The following is a 16,662-nucleotide window of genomic DNA, read 5'->3' on the forward strand; positions in this document are numbered from 1 at the left end:
GGGGAGTGTCAGGGTGAATGGGGGATAGGGGAGTGTCAGGGTGAATGGGGAGTGTCAGAGTGAATGGGGGATAGGGGAGTGTCAGGGTGAATGGGGAGTGTCAGGGTTAATGGGGATAGGGGAGTGTCAGGGTTAATGGGGAGTGTCAGAGTGAATGGGGGATAGGGGAGTGTCAGGGTGAATGGTGGATAGGGGAGTGTCAGGGTGACTGGGGAGTGTCAGAGTGACAGGGTGAATGGGGAGTGTCAGAGTGAATGGGGGATAGGGGAGTGTCAGGGTTAATGGGGAGTGTCAGAGCCAGCCTGAGGCTGTTTCGAGTTCGCCTTGCTGTGGACGGCCCGCCTGTCCGCGCGGCGCCGCCGTAGTGGGGGCGGGGAGGGCAGGGAAACAGCCGCTGCCGCCATGATGGCCGCCTTCCTGCGCTACATCTCGGGACCCAAGCTGCGGCGGATCCACCGCGGCACCGACGGCTCGGTAAGCAGCCGGGGCCGGGCGCGTTCCGCGGCTCTCAGCGTCCCGGTGCCGGGGAGGGAGAATGGGGCGGGCTGCGGGGTTAATGTCGGAGCGGAGCCGCCGAGCGCCCGGCCCAGCGGGATGGCCCCGCCCACACTCCTCCTCCATTGGTTATCGGACCGGCCACTCCCCCCTCCCCATTGGTCAGAGCGCCTGTCCATCAGGGCCTTTCCCAGCAGGGTAGAGTGCTCCTCCTGCACTGTCCCATAGAGCTCGTGTGACCCACAGGGGGGGGATTACAGTGGGAGGGAGGGGGGGGGGATTACAGTGGGAGGGAGGGGGGGGGATTACAGTGGGAGGGAGGGGGGGGGGATTACAGTGGGAGGGAGGGGGGGGGGATTACAGTGGGAGGGAGGGGGGGGGGATTACAGTGGGAGGGAGGGGGGGGGTTACAGTGGGAGGGAGGGGGGGGATTACAGTGGGAGGGAGGGGGGGGATTACAGTGGGAGGGAGGGGGGGGATTACAGTGGGAGGGGGGGGGGGGGGTTACAGTGGGAGGGAGGGGGGGGGGGGATTACAGTGGGAGGGAGGGGGGGGATTACAGTGGGAGGGAGGGGGGGGATTACAGTGGGAGGGAGGGGGGGGATTACAGTGGGAGGGAGGGGGGGGATTACAGTGGGAGGGAGGGGGGGGGATTACAGTGGGAGGGAGGGGGGGGATTACAGTGGGAGGGAGGGGGGGGATTACAGTGGGAGGGAGGGGGGGGATTACAGTGGGTGGGAGGGGGGGGATTACAGTGGGTGGGGGGGGGGGGATTACAGTGGGGTGGGGGGGGGGGATTACAGTGGGGGGGGGATTACAGTGGGGGGGGGGGATTACAGTGGGGGGGGGGATTACAGGGGGGGGGGATTACAGTGCGGGGGGGGTTACAGTGGGGGGGGGGTTACAGTGGGGGGGGGGTTACAGTGGGGGGGGGTTACAGTGGGGGGGGGGGTTACAGTGGGGGGGGGGGTTACAGTGGGGGGGGGGTTACAGTGGGGGTGGGGGGGGTTACAGTGGGAGGAGGGGGGGGGATTACAGTGGAGGAGGGGGGGGGGGATTACAGTGGGAGGAGGGGGGGGGATTACAGTGGGAGGAGGGGGGGGATTACAGTGGGAGGAGGGGGGGGGATTACAGTGGGAGGAGGGGGGGGGGATTACAGTGGGAGGAGGGGGGGGGGATTACAGTGGGAGGAGGGGGGGGGGGATTACAGTGGGAGGAGGGGGGGTGATTACAGTGGGAGGAGGGGGGGGGATTACAGTGGGAGGGGGGGGGGGATTACAGTGGGAGGAGGGGGGGGATTACAGTGGGAGGAGGGGGGGGATTACAGTGGGAGGAGGGGGGGGATTACAGTGGGAGGGGGGGGGGTTACAGTGGGAGGGGGGGGGATTACAGTGGGAGGAGGGGGGGGATTACAGTGGGAGGAGGGGGGGGGGATTACAGTGGGAGGAGGGGGGGGGATTACAGTGGGAGGAGGGGGGGGATTACAGTGGGAGGAGGGGGGGGATTACAGTGGGAGGAGGGGGGGGGGATTACAGTGGGAGGAGGGGGGGGATTACAGTGGGAGGGGGGGATTACAGTGGGGGGGGGGATTACAGTGGGAGGGGGGATTACAGTGGGGGGGGGGATTACAGTGGGAGGGGGGGGATTACACTGGGAGGGGGGTTACACTGGGAGGGGGATTACACTGGGAGGGGGGATTACACTGGGAGGGGGGGATTGCACTGGGAGGGGGGGATTGCACTGGGAGGGGGGATTACACTGGGAGGGGGGATTACACTGGGAGGGGGGATTACACTGGGAGGGGGGATTACACTGGGAGGGGGATTACGCGGAGGGGGGATTGCACTGGGATGAGGAGGGGCAGTGGGATTGGATTTGAGCTGGAGGGCAGTGGGATTGGATTTGAGCAGGAGGGGCAGTGGGATTGGATTTGAGCTGGAGGGGAGTGGGATTGGATTTGAGCAGGAGGGGCAGTGGGATTGGATTTGAGCAGATGGGCAGTGGGATTGGATTTGAGGTGGAGGGGAGAGGGATTGGATTTGAGCAGGAGGGGCAATGGGATTGGATTTGAGCTGGAGGGGAGAGGGATTGGAATTGAGCTGGAGGGGAGAGGGATTGGATTTGAGCAGGAGGGGCAGTGGGATTGGATTTGAGCTGGAGGGGCAGTGGGATTGGATTTGAGCTGGAGGGGCAGTGGGATTGGATTTGAGCTGGAGGGGAGAGGGATTGGATTTGAGCAGGAGGGGCAGTGAGATTGGATTTGAGCAGATGGGCAGTGGGATTGGATTTGAGCAGGAGGGGCAGTGGGATTGGATTTGAGCAGGAGGGGCAGTGGGATTGGATTTGAGCTGGAGGGCAGTGGGATTGGATTTGAGCAGGAGGGGCAGTGGGATTGGATTTGAGCTGGAGGGCAGTGGGATTGGATTTGAGCTGGAGGGGAGTGGGATTGGATTTGAGCAGGAGGGGCAGTGGGATTGGATTTGAGCAGGAGGGGCAGTGGGATTGGATTTGAGCTGGAGGGCAGTGGGATTGGATTTGAGCAGGAGGGGCAGTGGGATTGGATTTGAGCTGGAGGGCAGTGGGATTGGATTTGAGCTGGAGGGCAGTGGGATTGGATTTGAGCTGGAGGGCAGTGGGATTGGATTTGAGCAGGAGGGGAGGGGGATTGGATTTGAGCAGGAGGGGCAGTGGGATTGGATTTGAGCTGGAGGGCAGTGGGATTGGATTTGAGCTGGAGGGCAGTGGGATTGGATTTGAGCAGGAGGGGCAGTGGGATTGGATTTGAGCTGGAGGGGCAGTGGGATTGGATTTGAGCAGGAGGGGCAGTGGGATTGGATTTGAGCTGGAAGGGCAGTGGGATTGGATTTGAGCAGGAGGGGCAGTGGGATTGGATTTGAGCAGGAGGGGCAGTGGGATTGGATTTGAGCTGGAGGGCAGTGGGATTGGATTTGAGCTGGAGGGCAGTGGGATTGGATTTGAGCAGATGGGCAGTGGGATTGGATTTGAGCTGGAGGGGCAGTGGGATTGGATTTGAGCAGGAGGGGAGTGGGATTGGATTTGAGCAGGAGGGGCAGTGGGATTGGATTTGAGCTGGAGGGGCAGTGGGATTGGATTTGTGCTGGAGGGGCAGTGGGATTGGATTTGAGCAGGAGGGGCAGTGGGATTGGATTTGAGCTGGAGGGGCAGTGGGATTGGATTTGAGCTGGAGGGGAGTGGGATTGGATTTGAGCAGGAGGGGCAGTGGGATTGGATTTGAGCTGGAGGGGCAGTGGGATTGGATTTGAGCTGGAGGGGCAGTGGGATTGGATTTGAGCAGGAGGGGCAGTGGGATTGGATTTGAGCTGGAGGGGCAGTGGGATTGGATTTGAGCAGGAGGGGCAGTGGGATTGGATTTGAGCTGGAGGGCAGTGGGATTGGATTTGAGCTGGAGGGGCAGTGGGATTGGATTTGAGCAGGAGGGGCAGTGGGATTGGATTTGAGCTGGAGGGGCAGTGGGATTGGATTTGAGCAGGAGGGGAGTGAGATTGGATTTGAGCTGGAGGGGAGGGGGATTGGATTTGAGCAGGAGGGGAGAGGGATTGGATTTGAGCTGGAGGGGAGTGGGATTGGATTTGAGCTGGAGGGGCAGTGGGATTGGATTTGAGCAGGAGGGGCAGTGGGATTGGATTTGAGCTGGAGGGGCAGTGGGATTGGATTTGAGCAGGAGGGGAGTGAGATTGGATTTGAGCTGGAGGGGAGTGGGATTGGATTTGAGCAGGAGGGGCAATGGGATTGGATTTGAGCAGGAGGGGCAGTGGGATTGGATTTGAGCTGGAGGGGCAGTGGGATTGGATTTGAGCTGGAGGGGCAGTGGGATTGGATTTGAGCTGGAGGGCAGTGGGATTGGATTTGAGCAGGAGGGGCAGTGGGATTGGATTTGAGCAGGAGGGGCAGTGGGATTGGATTTGAGCTGGAGGGCAGTGGGATTGGATTTGAGCTGGAGGGGAGTGGGATTGGATTTGAGCAGGAGGGGCAGTGGGATTGGATTTGAGCAGGAGGGGCAGTGGGATTGGATTTGAGCAGGAGGGGCAGTGGGATTGGATTTGAGCTGGAGGGCAGTGGGATTGGATTTGAGCTGGAGGGCAGTGGGATTGGATTTGAGCAGATGGGCAGTGGGATTGGATTTGAGCTGGAGGGGCAGTGGGATTGGATTTGAGCTGGAGGGGCAGTGGGATTGGATTTGAGCTGGAGGGGAGTGGGATTGGATTTGAGCAGGAGGGGCAGTGGGATTGGATTTGAGCTGGAGGGGCAGTGGGATTGGATTTGAGCAGGAGGGGCAGTGGGATTGGATTTGAGCTGGAGGGGAGTGGGATTGGATTTGAGCAGGAGGGGCAGTGGGATTGGATTTGAGCTGGAGGGGAGTGGGATTGGATTTGAGCAGGAGGGGAGGGGGGTTGGATTTGAGCTGGAGGGGAGTGGGTTTGCCCAGAAAGTGGAGAAGGATTGAGAGGCAACAAAGCAGCCTGCTCTTGGTTTAGGCGGAGAACAGGATTAAGCGCAGTGGAGGGGGATTGCTATGATATGCAGTGATGCAGTGGGGAAGGTAACAATGACAAAGGAGAGTACTTGCAGGCAAGGAGATGGGTTGAAGTGTGTATACTTTAATGCAAGAAGCATCAGGAATAAGGTGGGTGAACTTAAGGCATGGATCTGTACTTGGGACTACGATGTGGTGGCCATCACGGAAACTTGGATAGAAGAGGGGCAGAAATGGTTGTTGGAGGTCCCTGGTTATAGATGTTTCAACAAGATTAGGGAGGATGGTAAAAGAGGTGGGGGGTGGCATTGTTAATTAGAGATAGTATAACAGTTGCAGAAAGGCAGTTCGAGGGGGATCTGCCTACTGAGGTAATATGGGTTGAAGTTAGAAATAGGAAAGGAGCAGTCACCTTGTTGGGAGTTTTCTATAGGCCCCCCAATAGCAGCAGAGATGTGGAGGAACAGATTGGGAAACAGCTTTTGGAAAGGTGCAGAAGTCACAGGGTAGTAGTCATGGGCGACTTCAACTTCCCAAACATTGAGTGGAAACTCTTTAGATCAAATAGTTTGGATGGGGTAGTGTTTGTGCAGTGTGTCCAGGAAGCTTTTCTAACACAGTATGTAGATTGTCCGACCAGAGGGGAGGCCATATTGGATTTAGTACTTGGTAATGAACCAGGGCAGGTGATAGATTTGTTAGTGGGGGAGCATTTTGGAGGTAGTGACCACAATTCTGTGACTTTCACTTTAGTAATGGAGAGGGATAGGTGCGAGCAACAGGGCAAGGTTTATAATTGGGGGAAGGGTAAATACAATGCTGTCAGACAAGAATTGAAGTGCAGAAGTTGGGAACATAGGCTGTCAGGGAAGGACACAAGTGAAATATGGAACTTGTTCAAGGAACAGGTACTGCGTGTCTTTGATATGTATGTCCCTGTCAGGCAGGGAAGAGATGGTCGAGTGAGGGAACCATGGTTGACAAGAGAGGTTGAATGTCTTGTTAAGAGGAAGAAGGAGACTTATGTAAGGCTGAAGAAACAAGGTTCAGACAGGGCGCTGGAGGGATACAAGATAGCCAGGAGGGAACTGAAGAAAGGGATTAGGAGAGCTAAGAGAGGGCATGAAAATCTTTGGCGGGTAGGATCAAGGAAAACCCCAAGGCCTTTTACACATATGTGAGAAATATGAGAATGACTAGAGCGAGGGTAGGTCCGATTAAGGACAGTAGCGGGAGATTGTGTATTGAGTCTGAAGAGATAGGAGAGGTCTTGAACAAGTATTTTTCTTCAGTATTTACAAACGAGAGGGGCCATATTGTTGGAGAGGACAGAGTGAAGCAGACTGATAAGCTTGAGGAGATACTTGTCAGGAAGGAAGATGTGTTGCGCGTTTTGAAAAACTTGAGGATAGACAAGTCCCCCGGGCCTGACGGGATATATCCAAGGATTCTATGGGAAGCAAGAAATGAAATTGCAGAGCCGTTGGCAATGATCTTTTCGTCCTCGCTGTCAACAGGGGTGGTACCAGAGGATTGGAGAGTGGCGAATGTCGTGCCCCTGTTCAAAAAAGGGAATAGGGATAACCCTGGGAATTACAGACCAGTTAGTCTTACCTCGGTGGTAGGCAAAGTAATGGAAAGGGTACTGAGGGATAGGATTTCTGAGCATCTGGAAAGGCATTGCTTGATTAGGGATAGTCAGCACGGATTTGTGAGGGGTAGGTCTTGCCTTACAAGTCTTATTGAATTCTTTGAGGAGGTGACCAAGCATGTGGATGAGGGTAAAGCAGTGGATGTAGTGTACATGGATTTTAGTAAGGCATTTGATAAGGTTCCCCATGGTAGGCTTATGCAGAAAGTAAGGAGGCATGGGATAGTGGGAAATTTGGCCAGTTGGATAACAAACTGGCTAACCGATAGAAAACAGAGAGTGGTGGTGGATGGCAAATATTCAGCCTGGAGCCCAGTTATCAGTGGCGTACCGCAGGGATCAGTTCTGGGTCCTCTGCTGTTTGTGATTTTCATTAACGACTTGGATGAGGGAGTTGAAGGGTGGGTCAGTAAATTTGCAGATGATACGAAGATTGGTGGAGTTGTGGATAGTGAGGAGGGCTGTTGTCGGCTTCAAAGAGACATAGATAGAATGCAGAGCTGGGCTGAGAAGTGGCAGATGGAGTTTAACCCTGACAAGTGTGAGGTTGTCCATTTTGGAAGGACAAATATGAATGCGGAATACAGGGTTAATGGTAGGGTTCTTGGCAATGTGGAGGAGCAGAGAGATCTTGGGGTCTATGTTCATAGTTCTTTGAAAGTTGCCACTCAAGTGGATAGAGCTGTGAAGAAGGCCTATGGTGTGCTAGCGTTCATTAGCAGAGGGATTGAATTTAAGAGCCGTGAGGTGATGATGCAGCTGTACAAAACCTTGGTCAGGCCACATTTGGAGTACTGTGTGCAGTTCTGGTCACCTCATTTTAGGAAGGATGTGGAAGCTTTGGAAAAGGTGCAAAGGAGATTTACCAGGATGTTGCCTGGAATGGAGAGTAGGTCATACGAGGAAAGGTTGAGGGTGCTAGGCCTTTTCTCATTAGAACGGAGAAGGATGAGGGGCGACTTGATAGAGGTTTATAAGATGATCAGGGGAATAGATAGAGTAGACAGTCAGAGACTTTTTCCCCGGGTGGAACACACCATTACAAGGGGACATAAATTTAAGATAAATGGTGGAAGATATAGAGGGGATGTCAGAGGTAGGTTCTTTACCCATAGAGTAGTGGGGGCATGGAATGCACTGCCTGTGGTAGTAGTTGAGTCGGAAAAGTTGGGGACCTTCAAGCGGCTATTGGATAGGTACTTGGATTAGGGTAGAATAATGGAGTGTAGGTTAACTTCTTAAGGGCAGCACGGTAGCATTGTGGATAGCACAATTGCTTCACAGCTCCAGGGTCCCAAGTTCGATTTCGACTTGGGTCACTGTCTGTGTGGAGTCTGCACATCCTCCCTGTGACTGCGTGGGTTTCCTCCGGGTACTCCGGTTTCCTCCCACAGTCCAAAGATGTGCAGGTTGGGTGGATTGGCCATGAAAAATTGTCCAAAATTCTATGATTAACCTAGGACAAAAGTTCGGCGCAACATCGTGGGCCGAAGGGCCTGTTCTGTGCTGTATTTCCCTATCTCTATCTATCTCTATAATGATGAGAGGGAGTGCACTGTGAGGATGGGTGGGGCAATGTGCGGAATAGCTCTGGAAGGTCAGGATTGAGAGGGGGACTGGCAGCACCTGGGCTGTGGAAATGCACTCGGGGAATGAGCCAATGACAGGTTTTGTACCGAGGGGATTGATGTCATTACCCGCAGGGCCTTTCTTGAACTGCACTGGCTGGTGCGTGAAGTGAGGTTGTTTTCCAGTCGATGCTGTTGACTGCCTCGGGTGCGGTGGAAAAAAAATCGTCCCCATGTTTATCAGGGGAGTGCTTTCCCATGTAAACTGTGGGAAATCAGGAAGAGGCCCATTCATCCCCTCCTGATCACAGCTGACCTGGATTTGAATTCCATCAAGCTGTTGAGGATCAATAAACAGTTCAACTGATGTTGAAGAAGAATCTGTAACCCCCCCCCACAATCCCCAGCCTCAGAATGGGGGTGGGAGACGGGGGGGAATTGCTGGAGAGCGGTTTCGCTTTCTGTCATCCTTTACGTGTAGAAGGGCCTTCTGACTTCACTCTTCATCTGCCCAGTGCTAATTGTGTAACTTACGTCCTCGCAAACCATAAGACATAGGAGTAGAATTAGGCCATTTGGCCCATCGGGTCTGCTCCGCCGTTCAATAATGGCTGATATGTTTCTCATCCCCATTCTCCTGCCTGCTCCCCATAACCCCTGATCCCCTTATTAATCAAGAACCTATCTATCTCTGTCTTAAAGACACTCACTGATTTGGCCTCCACAGCCTTCTGCGGCAAAGAGTTCCACAGATTCACCACCCTCTGGCTGAAGAAATTCCTCCTCGTCTCTGTTTTAAAGGATCGTCCCTTTAACCTTAGATGGTGTCCTCTGGTTCTAGTTTCTTCTACAAGTGGAAACATCCTCTCCACGTCCACTCTATCCAGGCCTCGCGGTATCCTGTAAGTTTCAATAAGGTCCCCCCTTCATCCTTCTAAACTCCAATGTGTACAGACACAGAGTCCTCAACCGTTCCTCATACGACAAGCTATTCATTCCAGGGATCATTCTTGTGAACCTCCTCTGGACCCTTTCCAAGGCCAGCACATCCTTCCTTAGATACGGGGCCCAAAACTGCTCACAATACTCCAAATGGGGTCTGACCAGGGCCTTGTACAGCCTCAGAAGTACGTCCCTCGTCTTGTATTCTAGCCCTCTCGGCCTGAATGCTAACATTCCATTTGCCTTCCTAACTGCCGACTTAACCTGCAGAGAATCGTGAAAGAGGACTCCCAAGTCCCTTTGTGCTTCTACTTTCTGAACCATCTCCCTAATTAGAAATTAGAAGATACCCAATGCCTCCATTCCTCCTTCCAAAGTGCATAACCTCACACTTTTCCAGAGGAAATAGTTTTTCTTGCTCCATGTCTGACACGTCAACACCTTTAATCTTTGAATATTTTCAAGTAGGTGTTGGATGGCGAGGGGGGAGAGGGGGGTGGGTATAGAGAATCGCTGGGGAATGTGAAGGTCAAACAGCTCCGTTCTCATGGGGAAGGGGAGAGGTGGGGGTGTCAGGCTTAAAGGGGTGAATGGCTAACTCTCTTTCCTTATGATATCATAGAATTTACAGTGCAGAAGGAGACCATTTGGCCCATCGAGTCTGAACCGGCCCTTGGAAAGAGCACCCCACCTAAGCCCACAACTCTACCCCATCCCTGTAACCCAGTAACCCAACTCAACCTTTTAAAAAATAAATTTAGAGTATCCAATTATTTTGTTTCAAGTAAGGGGCAATTTAGTGTGGCCAATCCACCTACCCTGCACATCTTTGGGTTGTGGGGGTGAAACCCACGCAGACACGGGGAGGATGTGCAAACTCCACACAGACAGTGACCCAGAGCCGGGATCGAACCTGGGACCTCGGCGCCGTGAGGCAGCAGAGCTACCCACTGTGCCACCGTGTTGCCTCCAACTCAACCTTTTTGGACACTAAGGGCAATTTATCACGGCCATTCCACCTAACCTGCATGTCTTTGGACTGTGGGAGGAAACCGGAGCACCCGGAGGAAACCCACGCAGACACGGGGGAGACAGTGGTTAGCACTGTTGCTTCACGGCGCCAGGGTCCCGGGTTCGATTCCCGGCTTGGGTCACTGTCTGTGCAGAGTCTGCACGTTCTCCCCATGTCTGCGTGGATTTCCTCCGGGTGCTCCGGTTTCTTCCCACAAGTCCCGAAAGATGTGCTGTTAGGTGAATTCTCCCTCTGTGTACCCGAACAGGCGCCGGAATGTGGTGACTGGGGTATAATCACAGTTACGTCATTGCAGTGTTAATGTCAGCCTACTTGTGACACTGATAAAGATTATAAACTAAGAGTCAGGAGGACAAATGTTCACGGATCGTCGGGAAGCTTGCTTACATCTGAAGGGCCAATTCCCACAGAAGCTCTCGGGTATTGGAGGTTCTCACCGGAGCAGTCATGACCGGTCGATTCTCTTGACGAATCTACGACCTAACTCCATTTACGAACATGCAGAATGGGAGTCGGCCATTCGGCCGCCTGCTCCACCATCACACACGGCCGATCTGTTTGTGTTTCAAACTCCGCACTCTCTTGCCTAACGGGAATCCTTAAATTTATTCAGTCATTCCACCTTCTGAGGTAGAGTTCCAAAGTCGCACATCCCTCAGGGAAATAATCCTCCCAATCTCTGTCCGTGTCCCCGAGTCCTGGACTCGCCCACAAGAGGAAACATCCTTTCCACGGCCAACTTCTCGACGCTGTTCAGGGTCTTCTATACTTCAATCAAGCCGCCCCCTCACTCTTCAAACCTCAGTGGAAAATACACCTATGTTTGGATCACCTGGGGCCGTCTCAAGATTTTATACTAGGTATCAATCGAGCAAACCAGGGCCGTTAAGTATGTTCAAGGTTTTATAGACAGGATTTCCAATCAGTCAGTGAATCAAGGATGATGGGAATAAGGTGGGAAAGTGGAGTTGAGGATTATCACATCAGATCGATCATGATCTCATTGAATGGCGGAGCAGACTCGATGGGCCGAATGGCCGGCTTCTGCTCTTACGTCTTACCTCCTCTGAACTGCCTCCCGACGCATTTGGGCGGCATTGTGGCGCAGTGGTTAGCACTGCTGCCTCCCCGCTCCAGGGACCTGGGTCCAATTCCAGCCTCGGATGACTGCGTCTATGCATTCTCCCCGTGTCGGCGTGGGTTCCTCCGGGTGCTCCGGTTTCCTCCCACAGTCCAAAGATGTGCAGGTTGGGTGGATTGGCCATGATCAATTGCCCGTTGGTGTCCGAAAGGTTAGGTTGGGTAATGGGACAGGGTGGAGGCGTGGGCTTGAGTATGGTGTTCTTTCCAAGGGCCGGTGCAGACTCCATGGGGTGAATGGCCTCCTTCTGCACTGTAAATTCTATCATTAACATCCTTTCTTAATTCAGGACACCAAAAGTGTCCTCAGTATTCGAGATGCGGTCTCGCCAATGCCCTGTAAACTGAAGCATAACGTCCTTACATTGACGTTCAATTCCTCTTGTAATAAAGGATAGTATATACCTACCTCTGTACATATCAGTTCATACCTTTGGAGGGAAAAAAACAAAGTCTCCCGGGTTTTAAATTTATCTTGCATCAACTGCAGTTTGCGAAAAGGAGTTGCAGATTTCTACCACCCTCTGTGTGTGTGCGTGTTTGTGTGTAGAACAGTTTCCGAATTGCTCTCCCGAAAGTCTTTTTGAGACTAGAATTGTAGATGGTTAGTCGTTCATATGGACTTTCAGAAGGCATTTGACAAAGTTCCACACAAGAGACTGTTTCGGAAATGGGTTGAGTGGCAGGTGACAGAGTGGGGATAATGGGTAATTACTCTAATGGCCGGAGGTGGCTAGTGGTGTACCACATGGAGCTGTGTTGGGGCCTGAATTATTCACATTATGGGCAGCACGGTAGCATAGTGGTTAGCGGTATGGCTTCACAGCGACAGGGTCTCGGGTTCGATTCCCGGCTGGGTCACTGTCTGCGCGGAGTCTGCGCGTTCTCCCCGTGTCTGCGTGGGTTTCCTCCGGGTGCTCCCGTTTCCTCCCACAGTCCCGGAAGGTTTTAGGTGAATTGCATATTCTTGGGGCAGCACGGTGGCGCAGTGGTTAGCACTGCTGACTGACGGCGCTGAGGTCCCAGGTTCGAATCCCGGCCCTGGGCCACTGTCCGTGTGGAGTTTGCACATTCTCCCCGTGTTTGCGTGGGTTTCACCCCCCACAACCCAAAGATGGGCAGGATTGGCCACACTAAATTACCCCTTAATTGGGGAAAATTAATTGGGTAATATATATTTATAAAAAAAGGGAATTGTATATTCTGAATTCTCCATCTGTGTACCCGAATAGGCGCTGGAATGTGGCGACGAGGGGATTTTCGCATTAACGTAATTGCAGTAAACCTACTTGTGACAACAAAGATTATTTAAAAATATATAAAAAATTATTCATCAATGACTTGCATGATGGCATTGAAAGTCATATATCCAAATTTGTTGATGATACAAAGTTAGGCAGCATTGCAGACAGTCTAGATTTAGGATAAAAGTTATTGACAGATTGGGTGAGTGGGCAAAATTGTGTCAGATGGGATTCAATGTAAGCAAGTGTGAGGTTATCCATTGTGGACCAAGAAAGGATAGAGCAGAGCACTTTCTCAATGGAAAGAGGTTAGGTACAGTGGATACAAAGGGACTCGGGTCGCAGGGGCTGGGGTGCATCGTCATCCCCAACAATGACAATTTCATTTACTAAGTTGGGGCCTCACGGTAGCATGGTGGTTAGCATCAATGCTTCACAGCTCCAGGGTCCCAGGTTCGATTCCCGGCTGGGTCACTGTCTGTGTGGAGTCTGCACGTCCTCCCTGTGTGTGCGTGGGTTTCCTCCGGGTGCTCCGGTTTCCTCCCACAGTCCAAAGATGTGCGGGTTAGGTGGATTGGCCATGCTAAATTGCCCGTAGTGTAAGGTTAATGGGGGGATTGTTGGGATACGGGTTACGTGGGTTTAAGTAGGGTGATCATTGCTCGGCACAACATCGAGGGCCGAAGGGCCTGTTCTGTGCTGTACTGTTCTATGTTAAGTTTCCTTTTGCCGTTTTATTTTTTGGTTTCAATACAATAATAATCGCTCATCGGGCGGCAAGGTGGCGCAGTGGTTAGCACTGCGACCTCACGGGGCTGAGGTCCCAGGTTCGATCCCGCCCTGGGTCACTGTCCATGTGGAGTTTGAACATTCTCCCCGTGTTTGCGTGGGTTTCACCCCCACAACCCAAAGATGTGCAGGGTGGGTGAATTGGCCACGCTAAATTGGCCATTAATTGGAAAAAATGAATTGGATACTCTAAACATTTTTTAAATAACAATCGCTTATTGTCACAAGTAGGCTTCAATGAAGTTACTGTGAAAAGCCCCTAGTCACCACATTCCGGCGCCTATTTGGGGAGGCCGGTACGGGAATTGAACCTGCGCTGCTGGCCTCGTTCTGCATTCCAAGCCAGCTGTTTAGCCCACTGCGCTAAACCGGCCCCAATACCGGGCTGTCACTCCTGGTGTTTTGTTTAATGTATTTATTATTTTTCTGAAAAGAGTATAGCCAAGCCCCGTTGCTCCTGCACCCCCTTGAGAATTGTAACCTTGGTTTTATGTTGCCTCTCCATGTTATTCCTCTCAAAACAAATCACTTCACTTTTCTGTGCATTAAATTTCATCCGGCCCCTGTCGACCAACTCAATCGGCCTGTCTGTGTCCCCTTGAAGCCTTCAGTCCTGCACTCAGCTGAAATATCTATCTCTTCCTCTCAATATTTCTTCAGCTGCTCCATCAATGACCTCCCTTCCATTATCAGGTCAGAAGTGGGGATGTTTGCGGATGACTGCACAATGTTCAGCACCATTCACGACTCGTCTGATAATGAAGCAGTCCATGTCCAAATGCAGCAAGACCTGGACAATATCCAGGCTTGGGCTGACAAGTGGCAAATTACATTCGCGTCACACAGTGTCAGGCAATGACCACCCAACAAGACAGAATCTAATCAACACTCCTTGACATTCAATGGCTTCACCGTTACTGAATCCCCCACTATCAAAATCCTAGGAGTTCCCACTGACCAGAAACCGAACTGGACTAGTCATATAAATACTGTGGCTACAAGAGCAGGTCAGAGGCTGGGAATTCGGTGGTGGGTAACTCGATCTCCTGGCTCCCCAAACCCTGTGCACAAAGCATGTAGGTACAGCAAACAGTGAGGAAGGCAAATGGTATGTTGGCCTTCTCTGCAAGAGAACTTGAGTACAGGAGCAAGGTCTAGAAGGAGGCAGAGCTTTAGCTAGTGATGTAGAAGATGTCATGATTAATAATAATCTTTTATTGTCACAAGTATGAAGTTACTGTGAAAAGCCCCTAGTCACCACATTCCGGCGACTGTTCGGGTAAGCCGGTACGGGAATTGAACCCCCCCCCCCCCCCGCTGCTGGCTTTATTTGGATCACAAACCAGCTGTCTCGCCCACAAAGTTTAAAAAGTATCCAGCAAGGGAATATGGTGGGTTAAACTGCTTTGAGTTCAATACAAGGAGTATTACAAACAAGGCAGATGAGCTAAGGGCACAGGTAGATACATGGCAGCAGGATGTCATTGCGATAACAGAAACCTGGCTAAAGGTGGGGCAAAATTGGCAGCTCAATATCCCTGGTTATAGAGTCTTCAGGCAAGACAGAGGGGGGAGATAAAAACTGAGGGGACGTAGCATTAATGGTTAAGGGATACATTCCAGTTGTGAGAAGGGATAATCTACTAAACGGGTCAACAAAAGAGGCTTTATGGGTTGAACTTAGAAATAACTAAGTGGCAGTGACATTACTGGGAGTGACATTACTGGGAGTGGCATTACTGGGAGTGGCATTACTGGGAATACAGGGGAAGATCAAACAGAAAAAGAAAGCACATGATAGGCTCGAAGAACTGAACACTGCAGATAGCCTAGACGAGTATAGAAAGGGCAGGGACAAGGTCAAAAAGGAAATGAGATCAAAGACAGGGCATGAGAAAAGATTAGCAAGGAAAGTTAAAGAAAACCCAAAGATGTTTTACCAATATATTAATGGTAAAAGGTTAGTCCATGAGAAACTGGGACCTATCAGAGCTGAAGAGGGGAACTTGGTGCGTGGATGCAGAGGCCGTGGGAAATGTTTTAAATGAATATTTTGTATCTGTGTTTACAACGAGAATGGATGATGCAGATACAGTAGTCCAGGAGGAACACCGTGTGATATTGGATGGGATAATCATTAAGAGAGAGGAAGTACTCGAGGCACTGAAACCCACGAAAGTTGATAAGTCGCCAGGGCCAGATGGATTGTTTCTGAGGCTACTGAAGGAGGTCTGGGAGGAGATAGGAAAAGCTCTGAGGATTATTTTCCAATCCTCACTAGATACAGTGGAGGTATCGGAGGACTGAATAAATGCAAACGTGGTTCCATTGTTTAAGAAGGGATCAAAGGAAATGCCAGACAATTATCGGCCAGTTAGTCTTACGTTACTGGTGGGCAAATTATTGAATCAATCCTGAGATAGGATTAACAGTCACGTAGAAAGACATAGACTACGGCTACCCGGTGGAATTCTATAAGAAGTTTTCAGAGATATTGAGCCCACTGCTGGTGAGGACATTTAACGAAGCAAGAGAGAAGGGAGTTCTCTCCCCAACAATGTCGCAGGCCTCGATATCATTGATCCTGAAACGGGAGGAGGATCCGGAGCAATGCGGGTCATACAGGCCAATTTCTCTACTGAATATGGATGCCAAACTGCTGGCTAAGATACTGGCCACAAGGATAGAGGACTGTGTCCCGGGGGTGGTAGGGGAAGACCAGATGGGATTTGTAAAGGGCAGGCAACTCAAGGCCATTGTTCGCGGGCTTTTGAATCTTATCATGATGCCCTCGGAGGGAGGGGAGGTGGAGGTGGTGGTAGCGATGGATGCGGCGAAAGCTTTTGATCGGGTGGAGTGGAATTACCTGTGGGAGGCGCTGGGAAGGTTTGGGTTTGGTGAGGGCTTTATTGACAGGGTGCGGTTGCTCTATCAGGCAGCAGTAGTGAGTGTGCATACGAGCCGGCTGAGGTCGGGGTACTTTAAGCTACACCGAGGGACGAGGCAAGGGTGCCCCCTCTCCCCCGTTACTGTTTTCTCTGGCCATAGAGCCATTGGCCATGACATTAAGAACCTCTAGGAACTGGAAAGGGCTGGTTCGGGGGGGATGGAGCACCGGGTCTCGCTCTACGCAGATGATTTTGAAATTTGATCTAATTCTTCGAGGAAGTGACAAGGAGGGTTGATGAGGGTCGTGCGGTAGATGCGGTGTACATGGATTTTAGCAAGGCGTTTGACAAAGTCCCACGTGACAGATAGATCAAGAAAGTGAAAACTGGGCGGCA

General features: G+C 52.0%; 1 protein-coding gene across 1 annotated transcript in view; it reads left to right on the plus strand.

Annotated features, from left to right (window-relative positions):
- Window positions 1-339: 339 nt before the first annotated feature.
- Window positions 340-16,662, plus strand: part of abhd16a (abhydrolase domain containing 16A, phospholipase) — an 81,276-nt gene continuing 64,953 nt past the window's right edge. Inside the window, exon 1 of the mRNA XM_038816222.1 lies at window positions 340-474. Within this exon, the coding sequence (XP_038672150.1) occupies window positions 403-474 (72 nt within the window). The 5' untranslated portion in view covers window positions 340-402. The remainder of the gene's footprint in view (window positions 475-16,662) is intronic.

This window comes from Scyliorhinus canicula, chromosome 13 (assembly GCF_902713615.1).
Source record: "Scyliorhinus canicula chromosome 13, sScyCan1.1, whole genome shotgun sequence".
In the NCBI taxonomy this organism is placed as follows: domain Eukaryota; kingdom Metazoa; phylum Chordata; class Chondrichthyes; order Carcharhiniformes; family Scyliorhinidae; genus Scyliorhinus; species Scyliorhinus canicula.